This window comes from Prunus mume, linkage group LG5, assembly GCF_029339155.1.
Source record: "Prunus mume cultivar Tortuosa linkage group LG5, ASM2933915v1, whole genome shotgun sequence".
NCBI lineage: Eukaryota > Viridiplantae > Streptophyta > Magnoliopsida > Rosales > Rosaceae > Prunus > Prunus mume.
The window spans coordinates 2,084,784-2,101,399 of record NC_142702.1 but is presented as its reverse complement, the minus strand read 5'-3'; the positions used below and the strand labels follow the sequence as shown (position 1 = coordinate 2,101,399).

At 36.6% G+C, this 16,616-nt stretch overlaps 1 protein-coding gene across 2 annotated transcripts; it reads left to right on the top strand.

Annotated features, from left to right (window-relative positions):
- Positions 1–638: 638 nt before the first annotated feature.
- NOXY38 (tetratricopeptide repeat (TPR)-containing protein) lies at positions 639–15,906 on the top strand. Of its 2 annotated transcripts, none has more exons than XM_008233118.2 (30): positions 639–870; positions 1,592–1,831; positions 2,875–2,936; positions 3,150–3,339; positions 3,413–3,553; positions 3,667–3,823; positions 3,934–4,127; positions 4,222–4,323; positions 5,178–5,313; positions 5,451–5,579; positions 6,384–6,776; positions 7,161–7,265; positions 7,406–7,524; positions 7,662–7,770; positions 7,861–7,950; positions 8,222–8,353; positions 8,566–8,700; positions 8,786–8,956; positions 9,141–9,227; positions 10,119–10,253; positions 10,508–10,663; positions 10,999–11,067; positions 11,176–11,334; positions 12,514–12,570; positions 12,661–12,701; positions 12,811–12,930; positions 13,623–13,932; positions 14,423–14,530; positions 14,632–14,703; positions 15,091–15,906. In XM_008233118.2, exons 11-30 carry the CDS (start codon positions 6,579–6,581, stop codon positions 15,553–15,555), a joined length of 2,838 nt encoding a protein of 945 aa, XP_008231340.2. In that variant the 5' UTR covers positions 639–870; positions 1,592–1,831; positions 2,875–2,936; positions 3,150–3,339; positions 3,413–3,553; positions 3,667–3,823; positions 3,934–4,127; positions 4,222–4,323; positions 5,178–5,313; positions 5,451–5,579; positions 6,384–6,578; the 3' UTR covers positions 15,556–15,906. The 2 variants fall into 2 exon arrangements, with proteins under 2 accessions (XP_008231340.2, XP_088907799.1); XM_089051673.1 differs by having other exon boundaries at positions 752–870; positions 1,597–1,831.
- Positions 15,907–16,616: the final 710 nt, after the last annotated feature.

Sequence of the window (16,616 nt, the reverse complement as noted above, 5' to 3'; positions counted from 1 at the left end):
AATTTCATCCGTTAAAGTTTCTCAATTTAAAATTAGTTTTAGTTTAATTATTAGGAATATTAAGAATTAAGTCAATTCTTGTGGGATGATATATGTGCTTACTTAGCTATATTATCTTTTGATTCATATACTTGCAAGCATTAAAATTTGATTAATTTGATTAATTTGATAAACCTAAATTTCGCAACAACTGTGTTTTTTTGACTCACATTTCTAATGAAGTTTTTTACTTGACAAAGAAAGAAAAGAAGTCCATTGCAAGAAATAAGATATTGATTTGGAGAAAGAACTCATTAAAGAGAATGATTAGTTCCAATTCAAGTTTTTTTAAATATATATGTGTGTGTTGTGTTAGTGTTATAGCCGTTAGATTATATTTAAATGAGGTGACATATAAAGAAAAAAAGTCAAGTAAATTCTAGTAGATGAAATGAAAGTAGAGGATCCAATCGAATCAATTAAAATTGTAATCGAGTATAACCTAGGCTAAAAACCAAAATTATATTAACTTTTTCTTTTTCCAACACCCATTTTCTTAAATAATAAAAGAATCCATTTGTCACTGGCTTGAAATTTTCAAATTAAAAAGAGAAAAGCTTTTCGGCCGTAGATAAATGAGAAAGAAGGCCCAAGCCCACTGATAATGGGTCACCAAATTATTAGAAGGTCTCTTTCTCTCTCTCTCTCTCACTCTCACTCTCTCTCTTTCTCTCACATAAAAGGGCGAAACTTCGCCGCCTCTCGGGCTCTCAGCCACTGCCTTCCTGCTCCTCGCTCTCTACCCCCTCCTAAAACCTCAGCGTGCGACTCTCACCCTCTCTCCACACACACAGATATATATTCATATATTCATCGTTCCCACCTTCACAGGTAATAATACTAGTGTTATTCTATCCGTTTCATTTCTGTTAATTCCTCGTTTGGTTCCCAAGAAAATGGAGTGAAAATATATCAAATAAAAAATGGAAAATTGATTCTTTTGTTTTTTGGAGAATGAATGAACAGGTGTTATACCTGGCTCAGTTGATAGAAATTCTTTTTTTTATTACTTGTTTGCAAAATGAAGAAACTGAAAGATTGAAGACTTTTGTTTGTTGTGGTTTTCCAGACTTTGCTCTGTGTTATAACTTATATGTAGGCCTTTCTTTTTATACTTAGTCTTACCACTGCAACTACTGTTTCGTTTTGTTTTGTTGTTCTTTTTCCTTTTATATTATTACTTGATTTGAAAAATAATGCTTTCATGCCTAGTTTGGGGAGGAGGAAAGGAGGCTGCGGCTTTGAATTCGTGCATTTTGAATTAGTAGGAAAGGAAGAGGCTTTCCATGTTTTTGAACTGGTTATATTTGATAAATGTGTAAAGCACTATATGTGTGTGTACATATGTATCCGTATGAGCACAAAAGTAATACTTGTTTCCTCTCTCCTTTTTAGTTGTTTGTCTTTCGGGGCTTTTATGTCCTTCATCTCGTGTGATATTGTTTAGTGGCTTACGAAATGCAGTGTGCATGCTTTTTTTTTTTTTTTTTTCCTTCCTGTGTTTATTCATGTGTGGTGCTTATGTTTTTGGTGTTTTAATAAATCTTTGCAGAATAGGTGGTGAAAATGGCTGGAAAGTCGAATAAAGGGAGGAACCGTAAAGTGGCACATAATGCTGCAAATTCTTCTGATGCAGTGGTCCTGACTGATGCTCCTGTGAAAGATAACTCAAGCGCTTCAGAGCCCATCAAAGCTGATGCTAATGGTGTTTCAGCTGTGGAAGAATCAACTGAGGGCAAGCCAGAGGCAAAAGAGTCTGAAACAGAGAATTCAACCAGCCAACCTAAGCAAGGTGAATTTGGTACCTTCAAATATTTCTTCCACTTGTAAATACCTCTAGTCAATATGCCATTCCCATATTCACCCTCTCTCGAATCTTTAATCCTTTTCAATACAACAATTAACCACCTGAAGGCAATGAGAAGCAATGTACATACATAAACATTTGTAACTTTACACAAACTCACATGTGTTTAAAAAATCTGCAGGCACTTGTATAATGTAACCATGTTTGTGTAAGTAATTTAAGATAGTACAAAATAATTACATTTTTCTAGGTAAGTGAAGGCTTCGTTACATACAAAAGACATGTCCACCACTTCATATCTTTTAGCTGACACACAGGAAGTACTTATAAAAACACAAGACATGAATACTGCATGGGCATATAGGAAAGGATATAACATATTGATTTAGCAGATGGAGAAAGTCACACATGCACACACATACATGCATATGTAGCTTCTTTCATATTCAACAAAACAAAGGATGAAGGTTGAAGAGTGGACTCTCTTCCTTTCTTTCTCCTCTCAAGTGTGTCTTTTTATTGTTGCAATGCTGTCATAGCAAGCATACCAGAAAGATGGTATCATAGTGAGAACTTTGGACTGATAAAGGCTTTCGACACACAGATTTTTATTTATTTATTAATGATAAACTCTATGTATTTGTATATTTTAACGAAAAAATCATCAAGATGTATGGACATGTTTTGCACTTTTTTAGAGGCAATCCAATGCATTTGACATGTGACCACTACCCCCCCCCCCTCTCTCCCAATTCTATAGCCGTGCTTTCTGGAATGTACTATTAACTTTAGCTGGATTATTCCTTTGTTTTTTTGGTCCTCAAACGTGGACATGGACTCATTTGTACAAATAATGGCTTAATTTCATCACATTTGTAGGTCATGACTGAATGCCTATATAACTTTTCAATCAAGCTCATTTACCTTCAAAAGCGGCGACCATTTAGTTTTTTGTTCTTGTTATTTTGAGCTAAGTTTTTAACTTTTTTTTTTAACTCATTCTGATTTCCCTATCCGTGAGAGTGCAGGTGACCTTCATCTGTATCCCGTCTCTGTCAAGACACAAAGTGGCGAGAAGCTTGAGCTACAAGTGAGTTAAGTTTGATAATATATTGCTTGTAATTTCACTGAATATGTAATTGGTTGCAAAATGCAAAAGGTGATGCAATTTGAGCACCCTGTCCATGTTTGTCAACTCACACTTTATTTTGATAGTTGATTATGGATATTGATATAATTATGTAATCTAATTAGATATTTTGTGTCCTTGAATCCATTTTACCTTATCCATTATAATATGCAGTTGAACCCTGGAGATTCTGTTATGGATATAAGACAGTTTCTGCTTGATGCGCCAGAGACATGTTTCTTCACATGCTATGACTTATTGCTACACACAAAGGATGGCTCCACTCATCATTTGGAAGACTTTAATGAAATTTCTGAAGTTTCTGACATTACGATTGGTGGTTGCTCCTTGGAGATGGTTCCTGGTATACTAACACTGTGTTGCTTTTGGGGTTATAAGATCTTAAAGGATCTTCTAATGTGAATATTTTTCTGCAGCTTTATATGATGATAGATCTATAAGGGCTCATGTTCATCGTACACGAGAATTACTTTCCCTGTCCACACTTCATGCGTCACTATCAACATCACTTGCATTACAGTATGAGACAGCACAAAACAAAGTATCAAGTCCTGGAGGTTTGGGATTTTGTTCAGTTAACATAAATTCATTCTAATATTCTCATTTATTGTACCTGTTATCTACATTGGGGATTACTTTTAACTTGGGACTCTAATTCACTGTGATCTAGATACCACAAAAACTGAGGTCCCAGAGCTTGATGGTTTGGGTTTTATGGAGGATGTTGCCGGTTCATTGAGCAATTTGCTATCATCACCCTCGAAAGAGATCAAATGTGTGGAGAGTATTGTGTTTTCATCCTTCAACCCCCCACCAAGCTATAGAAGGTGAACCATAAATTCTCTTGCTTGCATCTTATGACATAAAATAAAATGTATATTTTTTCCTGGGAATTGTCTTATCTTAACTATGTGCTGTCTGGCGTTTTTGTTTCCAGGCTTGTTGGGGATTTGATTTATTTGGATGTAGTGACAATGGAGGGTAATAAACATTGTATTACGGGGACTACCAAACTGTTTTATGTAAATTCAAGCACCGGGAATACTCTTGATCCTCGGCCGAGTAAAAGCAATTTGGAAGCTACCACACTTGTTGGACTTTTGCAAAAGATCAGCTCTAAGTTCAAAAAAGGTAATTGAAATGGTTCAGACCTTCTTTACCTTTGTTTTTTTCCTCCTCTTTGAAATTTACAGAAGTTTGATTAATTATATTCTATTGATTGCAGCTTTTCGTGAAATTTTGGAGCGGAGGGCTTCTGCACATCCTTTCGAAAATGTTCAATCTTTATTGCCACCAAATTCATGGCTAGGGTTATATCCAGTTCCAGGTGAGCTTAACTTTGTTGGACTTGAATACTTTTAAATGAGGATTTTGGGGTTGTAGAAGGTGTCACTTTTGTGATGTAATAATAATTTCCTCGAGAAGATTTCACAAGATCTCCATATTTTGCATGTCTGGTAGCCTGGCTAATTTTCTGGTTGCCTCTTTCAGGCATTACTGCTACTGATAGAGATTACTGTTTTGCAAATTTTATCTTCAATTCTGCTTAGTGAATATCATTTCTTTCCTAAAGAAATAAAGAAAATAGATTATAACAATTATAAAATTTAATGCGTGTGCAGCCTGCTTTTGTTATGATACTTAAGCATGATAAGTTTTTTTTGTTGTCTTCAAATCGGCATGATAATTGACTTTGCGTTCAGTTTAGAGTTTAACAAAGTCTCAATCACAACCTTTTTTGTATCATTTGTATGGTTTTAGAAGGAAGTAATCTCATCCGTTCATCATTACCTCGTTATAATGTTGCATAATGTTTCTTGCTTGATCATAAATATTTATAGAGTTCCACTTGACATGTGAGTATTTTCAATTTTACCTGTATGTTTTCTTTGTCTCAATACTTCTTCTAAATTCTTGCCAATTTTTTATTGTCTTTTGGGGCTATGCGTAACCCAAAAATGAAAAGGAATTTTATAATAGTCCATAGTTAAAGTGGGAGAGTTCACCCACGGTACATGTAATTTATTGTCACTTTATGTGGTTATAATTCTTGATGTAATTTTTTAATGTAAAATATTTTAGGGCATACAGAAGTTGGTTTTCTGAGTTTTAGTGTTTGCTTGATGTTGTGTTTTATCTTCTTCACATATGAATACATTTTAAAGGATCTACTATTGTCAGATCACGAGCGTGATGCAGCCAGAGCAGAGGATGCCCTTACTCTCTCCTATGGTAGTGAGTTAATTGGCATGCAAAGGGATTGGAATGAGGAGTTGCAATCTTGTAGGGAATTTCCACATACAACTCCTCAGGAAAGGTAATGATCTCTGATAGAGTGGGTTCTAAAAGTTATGTATGTCCTTTAGTATTTTCCATTCATTAATTACTTTATCACTTAATCTGTGATTTTTAGATTCTTGTGTCGTTATCTCACACGTAGGCCATATTTTGCAGAATTTTGAGGGATAGGGCTCTTTACAAAGTGACTTCAGACTTCGTTGATGCAGCTATGAGTGGTGCTATTGGAGTCATTAGCAGATGCATACCACCTATAAATCCCACTGATCCAGAGTGCTTCCACATGTTAGTCTGACCTGAAAAGGATTGCCTTTTTTTTTCTTTTAAAAAAATACATATTTCCAAGAAGACATCAATTAGGTTACTCTATGTCTATGCAGTAAATTACATTTTGTTAGCTGCCTTAGTGGTGGTTACTCTATGACCCGGCTCCCCAGTAAACTAAATACCACTACCTTTTTGTTGGCATCAGATATATCAATTTACTCTAGTATTAAAATCATTTTATCTGGCTAGTTAATATACCCAAGTTTACTGTAAAATTTTGTCAATATCCATTACTTGTGTGGTTGGTGCATACATATAATATTGAATCTCTTTTAACTGTAACTCTGATTAGTAGTCATGATGGATCAGACCAACATTGCCATATGAGGGTTTCTACATTGAGTTCAAAGTTCGAAGCTTTACATTAAATTGTCTTTGACATATTATTCATTCTTATTTTGATTGAGTTGGGAGCATTTTTGCTCACCACTTTAACCCAAGATGTATGCTTACCATCCTTCTCAACAGTTGACACGTGTACATAAGTATAACCATGGTTACATAAATCAAAGTAAAAAGTTAACCATGGTTATGCCTATGGACACGTGTCAAATATTAAGAAGGGTGGTGAGCATACACCTTGGGTTAAAGTGGTGAGCAAAAATATTTCCTTATTGAGTTTGGTAATTATGTACTATCTAGGCAATACATTTTCTGATGGTATGGTTGTAACTTTGATTCTTATGACACATGCATGCTTTTGTTAATAATAGATTCATGGAAATATGAATTGATATAAGATGTTGGTTTTTTTGGCTCTAGGTATGTCCACAATAATATATTCTTCAGTTTTGCTGTTGATGCGGACCTTGAGCAGCTGTCTAGAAACATGCAGATTCTAGTTCAAAGATCGGGAGCACTGGCTCTTTACGCAGTTCTTCTGAGAAGGCTCCTGATAGCTTGTTGCATGGAGAGAGGGGAATTCCCAATGGGGAAAAATGCGATAGATCAAGTACAATGGAATGTCATGTTGCCATGGAATCGGCTCCTGATGTTTCTGCTGAAACACAATTGGGTGAAACCGAGCAGGCTACTTATGCTTCTGCAAATAATGATTTGAAAGGCACCAAGGCATACCAAGAAGCTGATGTTTCTGGACTTTATAATCTCGCTATGGCCATAATTGATTACAGGGGACATAGAGTAGTAGCTCAGGTGTGTCTCGAACCGGATGTTCTTTGTATGTATTATAATTTTTTTCGTCTTAGGAGTAACTGGTAATCCTAGTGCTGCACCTTTCCTGGACATAAGTTCAAAGGTCAATTTTGAAAACAATTGTCTATTAGAGCTTGGCCGGCCCCACTCCACCATAGAAAAAAGTATAGCGAAAATTGTCCTTTTAATTGCTGAACTCGACTGTGTTTCATACATAACATAAATGACCATAAATTGTTTTTTCTTTTCATTTGCATGTAAGTTTCTAGGGTTTTCATTTGCTTTGGATTTTTTTATACCTTTTTTTTGTTTTTTTTTTAGGAACTTTTTTTTTAGTTATCTGATTGCTCTCTCCTTCTTTTATTTGTTATGCGTTCACTGCAGAGTGTTTTACCGGGCATTCTTCAAGGGGATAAATCAGACTCTCTTCTATATGGTTCTGTTGATAATGGAAAGAAGATATGCTGGAATGAAGAGTTCCATTCCAAAGTGAGGGAGATCTAAGCCCGGATTATTTTATTATGCTACCAATTTTTTCATATTTCGTCATCTTAAGTGAGAAAAACTGCGTATGTCCTTCTTCAGGACTAGAATTTCTTGTGAAAATTCTAAGATTTTTGTATGCTTAGGTGGTGGAAGCTGCTAAACGCCTTCATCTGAAAGAACACACTGTCCTTGATGGATCTGGAAATGTTTTTAAGTTAGCAGCACCGGTAGAATGCAAGGGTATTGTTGGTAGTGATGACAGGTAATTTTTACTTCTCGGAACTTATCTAAGAAAATTTCATCAGCTCTTATGAAACTTCTTGCATTAAAGATCTATTCGTGCAGACCTAACTTAGTACACCCATGCATATTCTTTTTTAATTCTGTTCCCTGCTTCAGGCATTATCTCCTTGACTTGATGAGAGTAACTCCACGTGATGCAAACTTCACTGGGCCTGGGTCCAGATTTTGTATCTTGAGGCCTGAACTAATTACTGCTTACTGCCAGGTAAGATATGATATCTGATATCAATACTGTCTTTGAATTCACTTCTTACGTTTCTCATGTTAGCCTTTTTTTTCTTTCTATTGGATTAAGGTCCAAGCTGCAGATAAACCAAAATGTAAGTCAAGTGAGGGAGAAGGTCATGTCACCAATGATTCTCCAAACATCACCGATGTTAAAGAGGTGAGAATTTAGCTGATGCAACTTTAGCTTATAGAGGTTTTGAAGGTTGAATTGTTGTTAAACTTGTTTATACTTTTTCAACATGTCAGTAAAGTGTGTTAGATTTTTATATTTGTCATTAATCCTTATTTATCCGGAAAGGGGGTTTCTCATTGTTTTTGGAGTTATAATTCACCTCTTTTTTAGTATGTTAAGAATGTGACAGGTACACTTATTGGCTATTTGGCATGGTATAGGATGAGTTCGTTTGTCATTTTGTTGCTTTTCACAGGACATAACAGAAGAAGGGAAGGACACAGATGCAGAAGGTGCTTCTCCACCCACCGACAACTCTGAATCATGCAAAGGAACTCTTTCCAACCCTGATGCCTTAACTGAGTTTAAGGTGGCTGGAAGTGAGGAGGTGTGTTTTGGACCTTTTGATTATCTGCTTTATTTCTCACTCATTCTGATTTAGCGAGGGGGTTTCTCATTGTTTTTTGTGTTAAAATTAACATGTCTTTTAGTTTAAGAATGTTACAGGTGAACTTATTGGTTATTTGGCATGGTATAGGATGAATTCTTTATTCGCCTTCTAGTAATATGGGCGATGTCTCATTTTATTGCTCTTCACAGGACATAACGGAAAAAGGGAAGGCCACAGATGCACAAGAAGGTGCTTCCCCACCCACGGACAGCTCTGAATCATGTGAGGACATTCTTTTCAACCCTAATGTCTTCACTGAGTTTAAGTTGGCGGGAAGTGAGGAGGTATTTTTTGGACATTTTAATTTTCTGCTTTGTTTCTCACTGAGTTTAAACCTGTATAAATTATTTTTTTCCTTCCTGTTTCCAGGAGATTGCAGCAGACGAAGGAAATGTGAGGAAAGCCAGTGTGTATCTTACAGATGTTGTGCTTCCGAAGTTTATACAAGACCTTTGCACACTTGAAGTATCACCAATGGATGGGCAAACACTAACTGAAGCACTCCATGCTCATGGAATTAATGTTCGCTATATTGGGAAAGTAAGGATTATGGTTTTTAATAAATCCTTCGCACTTTGTAACTTCTACTAGCTTGTAGAAACTGTGGATGTATTCTTTTTCCTCTCCTAGTAAGGGTTTATATAAATTGGAATGTGCAAGGTCTGGGTGACTGATTGCCTTGAATGGGATATTGCTTTTGACACCCTATGGATGTTTTCAACAGGTGGCTGATGGGACCAGACATTTACCTCATCTTTGGGATCTTTGCTCTAATGAGATTGTGGTGAGATCGGCAAAGCACATTCTCAAGGTGATAAGCATTTCCTTGTATGGTCTGTCTCATGTTATGAGGTTATAATAACTGAAATGTTGTCCTGTTGGGACCAGCAAATGTTGATATGTTACAGGGTGTTATTTCCATAAAAATTATGTTGTAGTCGTAAGCTAAGTAATTTGATTCAGGTCTCTAGGAGGGATACAACTCCCGTGAGTCCTCAGATAGCAGTTTCATGATAATTTTTTTTTTTTTGAGTTGTTGCTTACTATATCTAAAGGGATTTAGCCAAACATATTCTTGCAAGATGCCTGCTTGACGATTAAGCGGCATCCATTAGACTGTTTCAGTTGTTGAAGTAATCTTTATGCCTCAAATAACGTCTTCATTTTCGTTCTACACCATCCTTCTCTTCCCAAACACAGTATAGTCAGAGAGAAGGAATTCCTAGTACAGCAAATAAATATACTTCCCTGCAATACATTCGTGTCCTTGCTCTTGTTACAGTATGAGTTTGTTACTTTTTCAGTTTGAGGTGCAACTTCTCCTAGTGGTACCTAATGTCTTTAACTGAGCTCTTATATCGGATTACTTTTTTTTTATATACCTGTTTCAGACTTCATTGTAACTGTTACAGACATTGAGAAATATCAATCCATGTGAAACCTTATTTCTTGCTGTTACATCAAGGACCTGATTGGTTTTTACCATGACTAGAGAACAAGTAGGAAAGGTGGAAGGATGGATCTGAAATAGTAATTAACACCTATGAGATAACCAATCCAAGGCTTCATTTTTGAAGCAGGCCCATGTATCCGAGAGTTATTATTGACTGAGCACACTCACACAATTGTCAATGTTCAGTGTTCAATCTTTTTGTCTCTGGTGGAAAGTGGTTCATGGTCTTTTCTACTTTCTTGTCTGCAGGATGCCTTGAGAGAAACGGATGATCATGATATTGGGCCTGCAATCTCCCATTTCTTCAACTGTTTTTTCGGAAGCAGTCAAGCTATTGGCTCTAAAGTGGCTGCTAATAGTGTGCAGTCTAGAACCCCCAAAAAAGTATGTTTTATAGTATCAACTAGAAAGAAAGTTCGGTGCTAAGTTGTTCTAAGCTAATTCTTGATCCCTGTAATCTCTTTAAAGCTCATCTGAGTACTGTTTTGCAGTAAAAAGTTGCAACTATATGCGGTTTACTATTAACGTGAACTTTTTGGGAATCACAAATGTTTTTAATACCAAGCATATCTCAGCAAAACTGGTCTATTTATTGAGTTTGAGGAACCTGTTGTAACTGTAAGTTCCTTTATCTTCAGGAACAAACAGGCCATCAATCATCAGGAAAGCTGTCCAAGGGACAAGGAAGATGGAAGGATGGAGCATCTACAAGAAAGAATCAATCCTCATTTATGCATGTTAGCTCAGAAACTCTATGGTCTGACATTCAAGAATTTACAAAGCTCAAATATCAGGTATCAATTATCAATAATATCTGACTCTCCAGGAAGAATTTGACATCCCTGAATAACTTTTTGATGCGATGAAATTATGCTCCCTGAATAACTTTAACGGGTCACAATTCTTTGTTGAGAAATATGTACACCCCGTGGGGATCTCGTTGATTTTATTTCCATGGGCCATTTTCCATATTGTTTCATAACATTTTTCATTTTTCTGGGCTGTATAAATTAAAATGGACTTGTATATGTTTTGTGGGATCTCCAAGTTTAGTACTTGGTCCCCAAAAGGATATCTTTGATTGGTGTTTATTAACCTATCGTTTTATGTAATTTGCCATTGATGATAGTTTGAGCTGCCAGAGGATGCTAGGACTCGTGTAAAGAAAGATTCTGTTATACGTAATCTTTGTCAGAAGGTAACTATAAATTCTTCTGGTCCAATTTACTTGGTTGCTACCCAAATTTGCTTCACAATCACTGACGCTTCTAAGTGGCGGACAAATTGACTTTGGTTTCATTCGCAGGTGGGCATTACAATTGCAGCTCGCAGATATGATCTTAATTCTGCAGCACCTTTCCAAATATCAGATATCTTAAATCTTCAACCTGTAGTGAAACACTCAGTTCCTGTGTGCTCAGAAGCTAAGGATCTTGTGGAAACAGGAAAGATCCAACTGGCAGAGGTATGCACTGTATTCTGTTTATCAATGATTCTTCAAAGATTTTGTATCTTGGTATTGTGATAGCATTAGGTTCAGGGTGTAAGGAAACGTTCTCAACCAGAAATATAATCTTCTGTGAGAACCTTGAAGTCAATGCTAATTCCAAACGATGGCCAAGACTTTAATTTGAAGTTATATTAATATAAAGAATGTCAGGGTGTATATTTTTATATCTTTTAGTTCTGGGATACATTTACGATGAATCTGATGATGACCAATAATTGTTGTATTAGAATATAGAGATGCTGCATTTCCCATGGAACCAAACTTGTTTTAGTTCTGCAATAATCTGAAATTTAAAGAAGCATTCAACTTTAAGGTGTTGGTTTTTTATATTTATTATAATTAATTTGGGATTGTTCACTGGAAGAATTTATATAGGTTTGGCAAAAATCCGCTCAAAATCTGAAACTTTGCACATGTCCTAATATCCCATTATGAGTTTGTTATATATGAGTCCCCTTCTTAAGAGGGATCCCTTTGATAAGAACCAAGGGATGGCTTTGTTGAGGCCACAAGGCACTGTAGTTCAGTTGTCTAATATTTAGATCCCCATTTAAGAACTGTCCTTTGCAATTCTCATCGAAAGGGACCCCTTTCATTAAGGGCATCAAACTTATTGGGTAAAACTGCGAAAATGGTGAAATTTGCAAAAATGGAATTGCAGCAGAAAATGCCATGGATCCTGGTTCTCAAGCTTTGTATATATATGATAAGAAACATAAACTTTAGCTACGGTAAAACTATTAGATCAAAACCAAGTGCAACAGTATTGTGCTGTAGTGGACGAGGCAGTTCACCACCGGATAGTAAAACTCAACTGCACACCTAACATAAACTAACACAACAGAAAAATCCCAATAAACAGTCTTCCCCTGTCTGCATGAAGCGTAAGAATGGAGTATCTCTGAACTCACATGATAGTGTGATGCTTGCAACAAAGTTCAGAACTGTACTCTATCCCACAAAAATGCATCCACTGGTTTTCCTCAAAAGAAGGGATGGATATAGAACAAAATCATGATGGGATATGAGGACATTAGGACATGCACAAGTTGCAACTAGTATCAGTTCGTTGTGATTGACATCATGTTCAAATAATAATGTGGTTTGTCACTTATCTTGCACTTCTTATTTCAGGGAATGCTGAGCGAAGCCTACACATTATTTTCTGAAGCATTTTCGATACTTCAGCAGGTGAATAATTTTATTTGGGTTGTTATCTTAAATTTACCATGAAATGTGCGTGTCTATTACTATTATATCCTCTCTGTTTTGTGATTGCAGGTTACTGGTCCAATGCATCGGGAGGTTGCAAACTGCTGTCGGTATGCATCGCCTCCTGAAACTGTTCGACAGATTTGTTTCTAATTTTAATTAGTTATTCATTATGCACATTACATCTAAAGCTGATGTTGTTGCTGTACTTAATTTCAGGTATCTTGCCATGGTCCTATATCATGCAGGAGATATGGCGGGAGCCATAATGCAACAACACAAGGAACTAATTATAAATGAGCGTTGCCTGGGTCTAGACCACCCTGACACTGCTCACAGGTATTGGGTTCTTGTGTTTATTTTTGTTTCATTAACTGAGATGGTTGTTGAATACTTATTCTGAATTGAATTTCTGTGTTAGTCTCGTACTATACGATTATATAACATATACTGAAACTGTTTACTATTGTTAAAATTCTGTGATATTTGGGTGTTCTCTTGAGGATTACAATGCAAATTGTCACGTTTCCTTTTTTTAAAGATATATTTCCAATCAATGCTGGGGTAAATATTGGAGTCTTGGCGAGATTGCCCAGTACTGACGTTAACTGTGTGATTTATTGGATTATTTCTGCTGATGTTCGTTTCTGTGCCCCCTCAACCCCCTTCCTTCTCCTGTCTTCTGATATTTTGAGTTACAGTGAGGTAGGAAAAGTACCCATCCTACATGCTAACTCACTAATAATCTAGAAATGAATGAAATTAAGGAAGAAACGTTTAGTTAATTAATATTAATAAAAAGAAATATTATGTACTTGGACGCCATGAACTGAAAGTGGATGTAGTGTATCAGTTTGAAATTCTTATATGAATTAGTTGGTTTTTTTATAAAATTTTTGTTAATAGTGTTCAAACACTTGCCTGTAATGATTGATTTGATTCTCTCTCTCTCTCTCTCTCTCTCTCTCTCTCTCTCTCTGTTTTTCTGGATTTGATTTTGGGCTCCTTCATTTGCAACTTTGCTATGGCAGCTATGGAAATATGGCTCTTTTCTATCACGGACTTAATCAGACAGAGCTTGCATTACGACACATGTCCAGGGCATTGCTCCTGCTAAGTTTGTCATCTGGCCCAGATCACCCTGATGTCGCTGCAACCTTCATTAATGTCGCTATGATGTACCAGGATCTTGGGAAGATGGACACTGCCCTTCGATATTTGCAAGAGGCTTTGAAAAAGAATGAGAGACTTCTAGGGGAGGAACATATCCAGACTGCTGTATGCTATCATGCACTTGCTATTGCATTTAATTGTATGGGTGCCTTCAAACTCTCTCACCAGGTATGTCCCTTTTGTAAATAGAAAATACAAAACTAAAGGCCATCCAAATTCCACAAATTGACAACCCCCCCAACCAAAAGTGATATCTTGATCTCTGCATCTCTGCTTCCATGTTTGGGCTTCTTTTACGCACGCGCGCACACACACATGTATGTGCATTTGTTATCGCATGCGTGTGATTATGTGTATTTATGTATACAGGCATGGAAAACATAGAAAGAAAATTGAATATTACTGTGGCTCTGTAGTGGACGAGTTTTTTGTTTCAATACTTTTTCGCTGTTGTCAAAAATTTGTTTTTCCTTCATATAGCATTCTAATACATAGAAGCAATAAAATGAGTGAAAAACGAAAGAACAATATTAAAAGTAGTGTTTAATTTAGATGTCATTGAATAAGTGGAAGAATAATGATGACATTTTGCCTCCTAATGTGATTTTCACTTGATAGAAAATGATTTCACTGTTCCGTATGACACTTGGTGTTGCAGCATGAGAAGAAAACCTACGATATACTTGTGAAACAATTGGGCGAGGAGGATTCAAGAACACGTGACTCTCAAAACTGGATGAAGACATTTAAGATGCGTGAGCTACAGGTATTTGTACCTTGCATGGTGAAATCATACTGCAGGTTGGTTGCATATACTTCAATTACCATTTGGTTCTGATTCTTAAACTTTTTTCTCTTGTTTGAAAGATGAATGCACAAAAGCAAAAAGGTCAAGCTTTGAATGCTGCTTCAGCTCAAAAGGCAATCGACATCTTGAAGGTACTTTGGATGCTCCTTTTTGCTAATGAGTTCAAAATCTTGTTGAATTGAAGGATAATTTGTGGTTAGTTTTTTAAATATCTTCCCAAGTCATATTCTTATTGTTGCCTATTCCTATTCTGCGTCCTCTTCATTTCTAATTTCCATGAAAGGCTCAGAAGCCTAGTTTTCGTGTGCTTTCTGCACACTAGATATTCTGATGTTTTTTTGGAATCTTTTATCGGAAAAGAAAAGGAGATAACTGTAACTTATTTGGAGAGCATTTTGTAAATGTTGCTAGGATACTAATCCTTCGGTCTCCAGATGTTGAGACCCTCTTTCGTATCTCGTGGTATAATTTACACCAAGAATCTTGATTTCCAGTTAATAGTTAACTTTGCATGCCAGGCCCATCCTGACTTGATGCAGGCATTCCAATCTGCTGCCATAGCCGGTGGGTCTGGGAGTTCTAACCCTTCTGTCAACAAATCTCTTAATGCCGCAATAATTGGTGAAACTCTTCCACGCGGTAGGGGAGTTGATGAGAGGGCTGCTCGTGCAGCAGCTGAAGTTAGGAGGAAGGCAGCAGCAAGGGGCCTCTTAATACGTCCACATGGTGTTCCAGTCCAAGCCTTGCCTCCACTTACCCAGCTTCTCAATATCATCAATTCAGGTGCAACCCCAGATGCAGTAGAAAATGGAGAAACTGATGGAGTAAAGGAAGCCAACGGTCATCCTGTAAATGGTCCGGCGGATGCCAAAAAAGATCAATCAACAACTGACCAGGAAGGTCAGCCTCCAGTTGGATTGGGCAAAGGCTTAGGAGCATTGGATGCCAAGAAACCGAAATCAAAAACCAAAGTTGCATCTTGAGATTCAAGTCAGATTTTATTAGCTGACAAGGTGGGTTTCTTTGTGAGGTTTGGCTATTTTGAGGGAAGAAATTTTTCTATTGGTTTAAGGATGAGAACCGAGTCCACTGAACTTTTGGAAGGTAGAGAACTCTTGAGATGTGTATGAAATCCGTGGATGTTCTGTGTAATTTTTTAGTATAATAATCAGGCTTGCAGATAGATTCAGGCAGCAAAAGAGCAATTTCCGGAGCAAATAGGCCCCATATGTAGGACTTGCCCCTAGTACTGACTGATGGAAAAATTCTGTTGTTTTTTTGTTTCGATATTTACCCAAATTTTAAGAATCATCCGAAAGGAGTTTCAACATAAATGTTTCCTTTCAAGGTACATGTAATACTGCGATCATTGTTTTCCTGATTCAATAAATAAATTAATTAAATTTGACAATTGCTAATCAAACGCTTAATGCAAATGGTGTGTTTCATATGCTGTAACTCGAGCTTTGCTCCTATTACAAGTGAAGGAGAATTTATCAAAAATAGCCAAAACTTAACTCCAAATTTTAAAAATGTCAGCTTCTGTAAAATATTTCTAATATTGCAAAAATTCACCTAAATAGACAAAAATGTCCTCAAATTTAAAACCCACATAAACCTAAAAAGAAAACCACTCGCCTAGTGTAGTCTAGGTGGGAGCTTCAGTAAAATTGAAATACCATTACTTTTAACGTTATTTACTTATTCGGTGAAACGAAGACGGGACATTGCCCCTCTTTTTGGACCCAAGGCCAGCCTCATGCTGGCCTATTCAGGTGGAAGACGAAAAATGAAAAGGGCTCGAAGAGGGGCCCTATGTTACACTACAAAGTAGCTTATCAACACGAGTTACGTGGAACAAGCCCATTTTTATGTAAGATGTTCTTGTATTCTGTTATTTCTTCTCAGGTAAAAGTGCATCCTTTCACCTATTCAATCTGGAGAAAAAATGGTACGGGGTTCTTCGGATGCCAATCAGTCTCAACATACAATTCAGATTCAGCCTAGAAAATTGCTTTCGACTGCCTACTTCTAAAAGAGATAA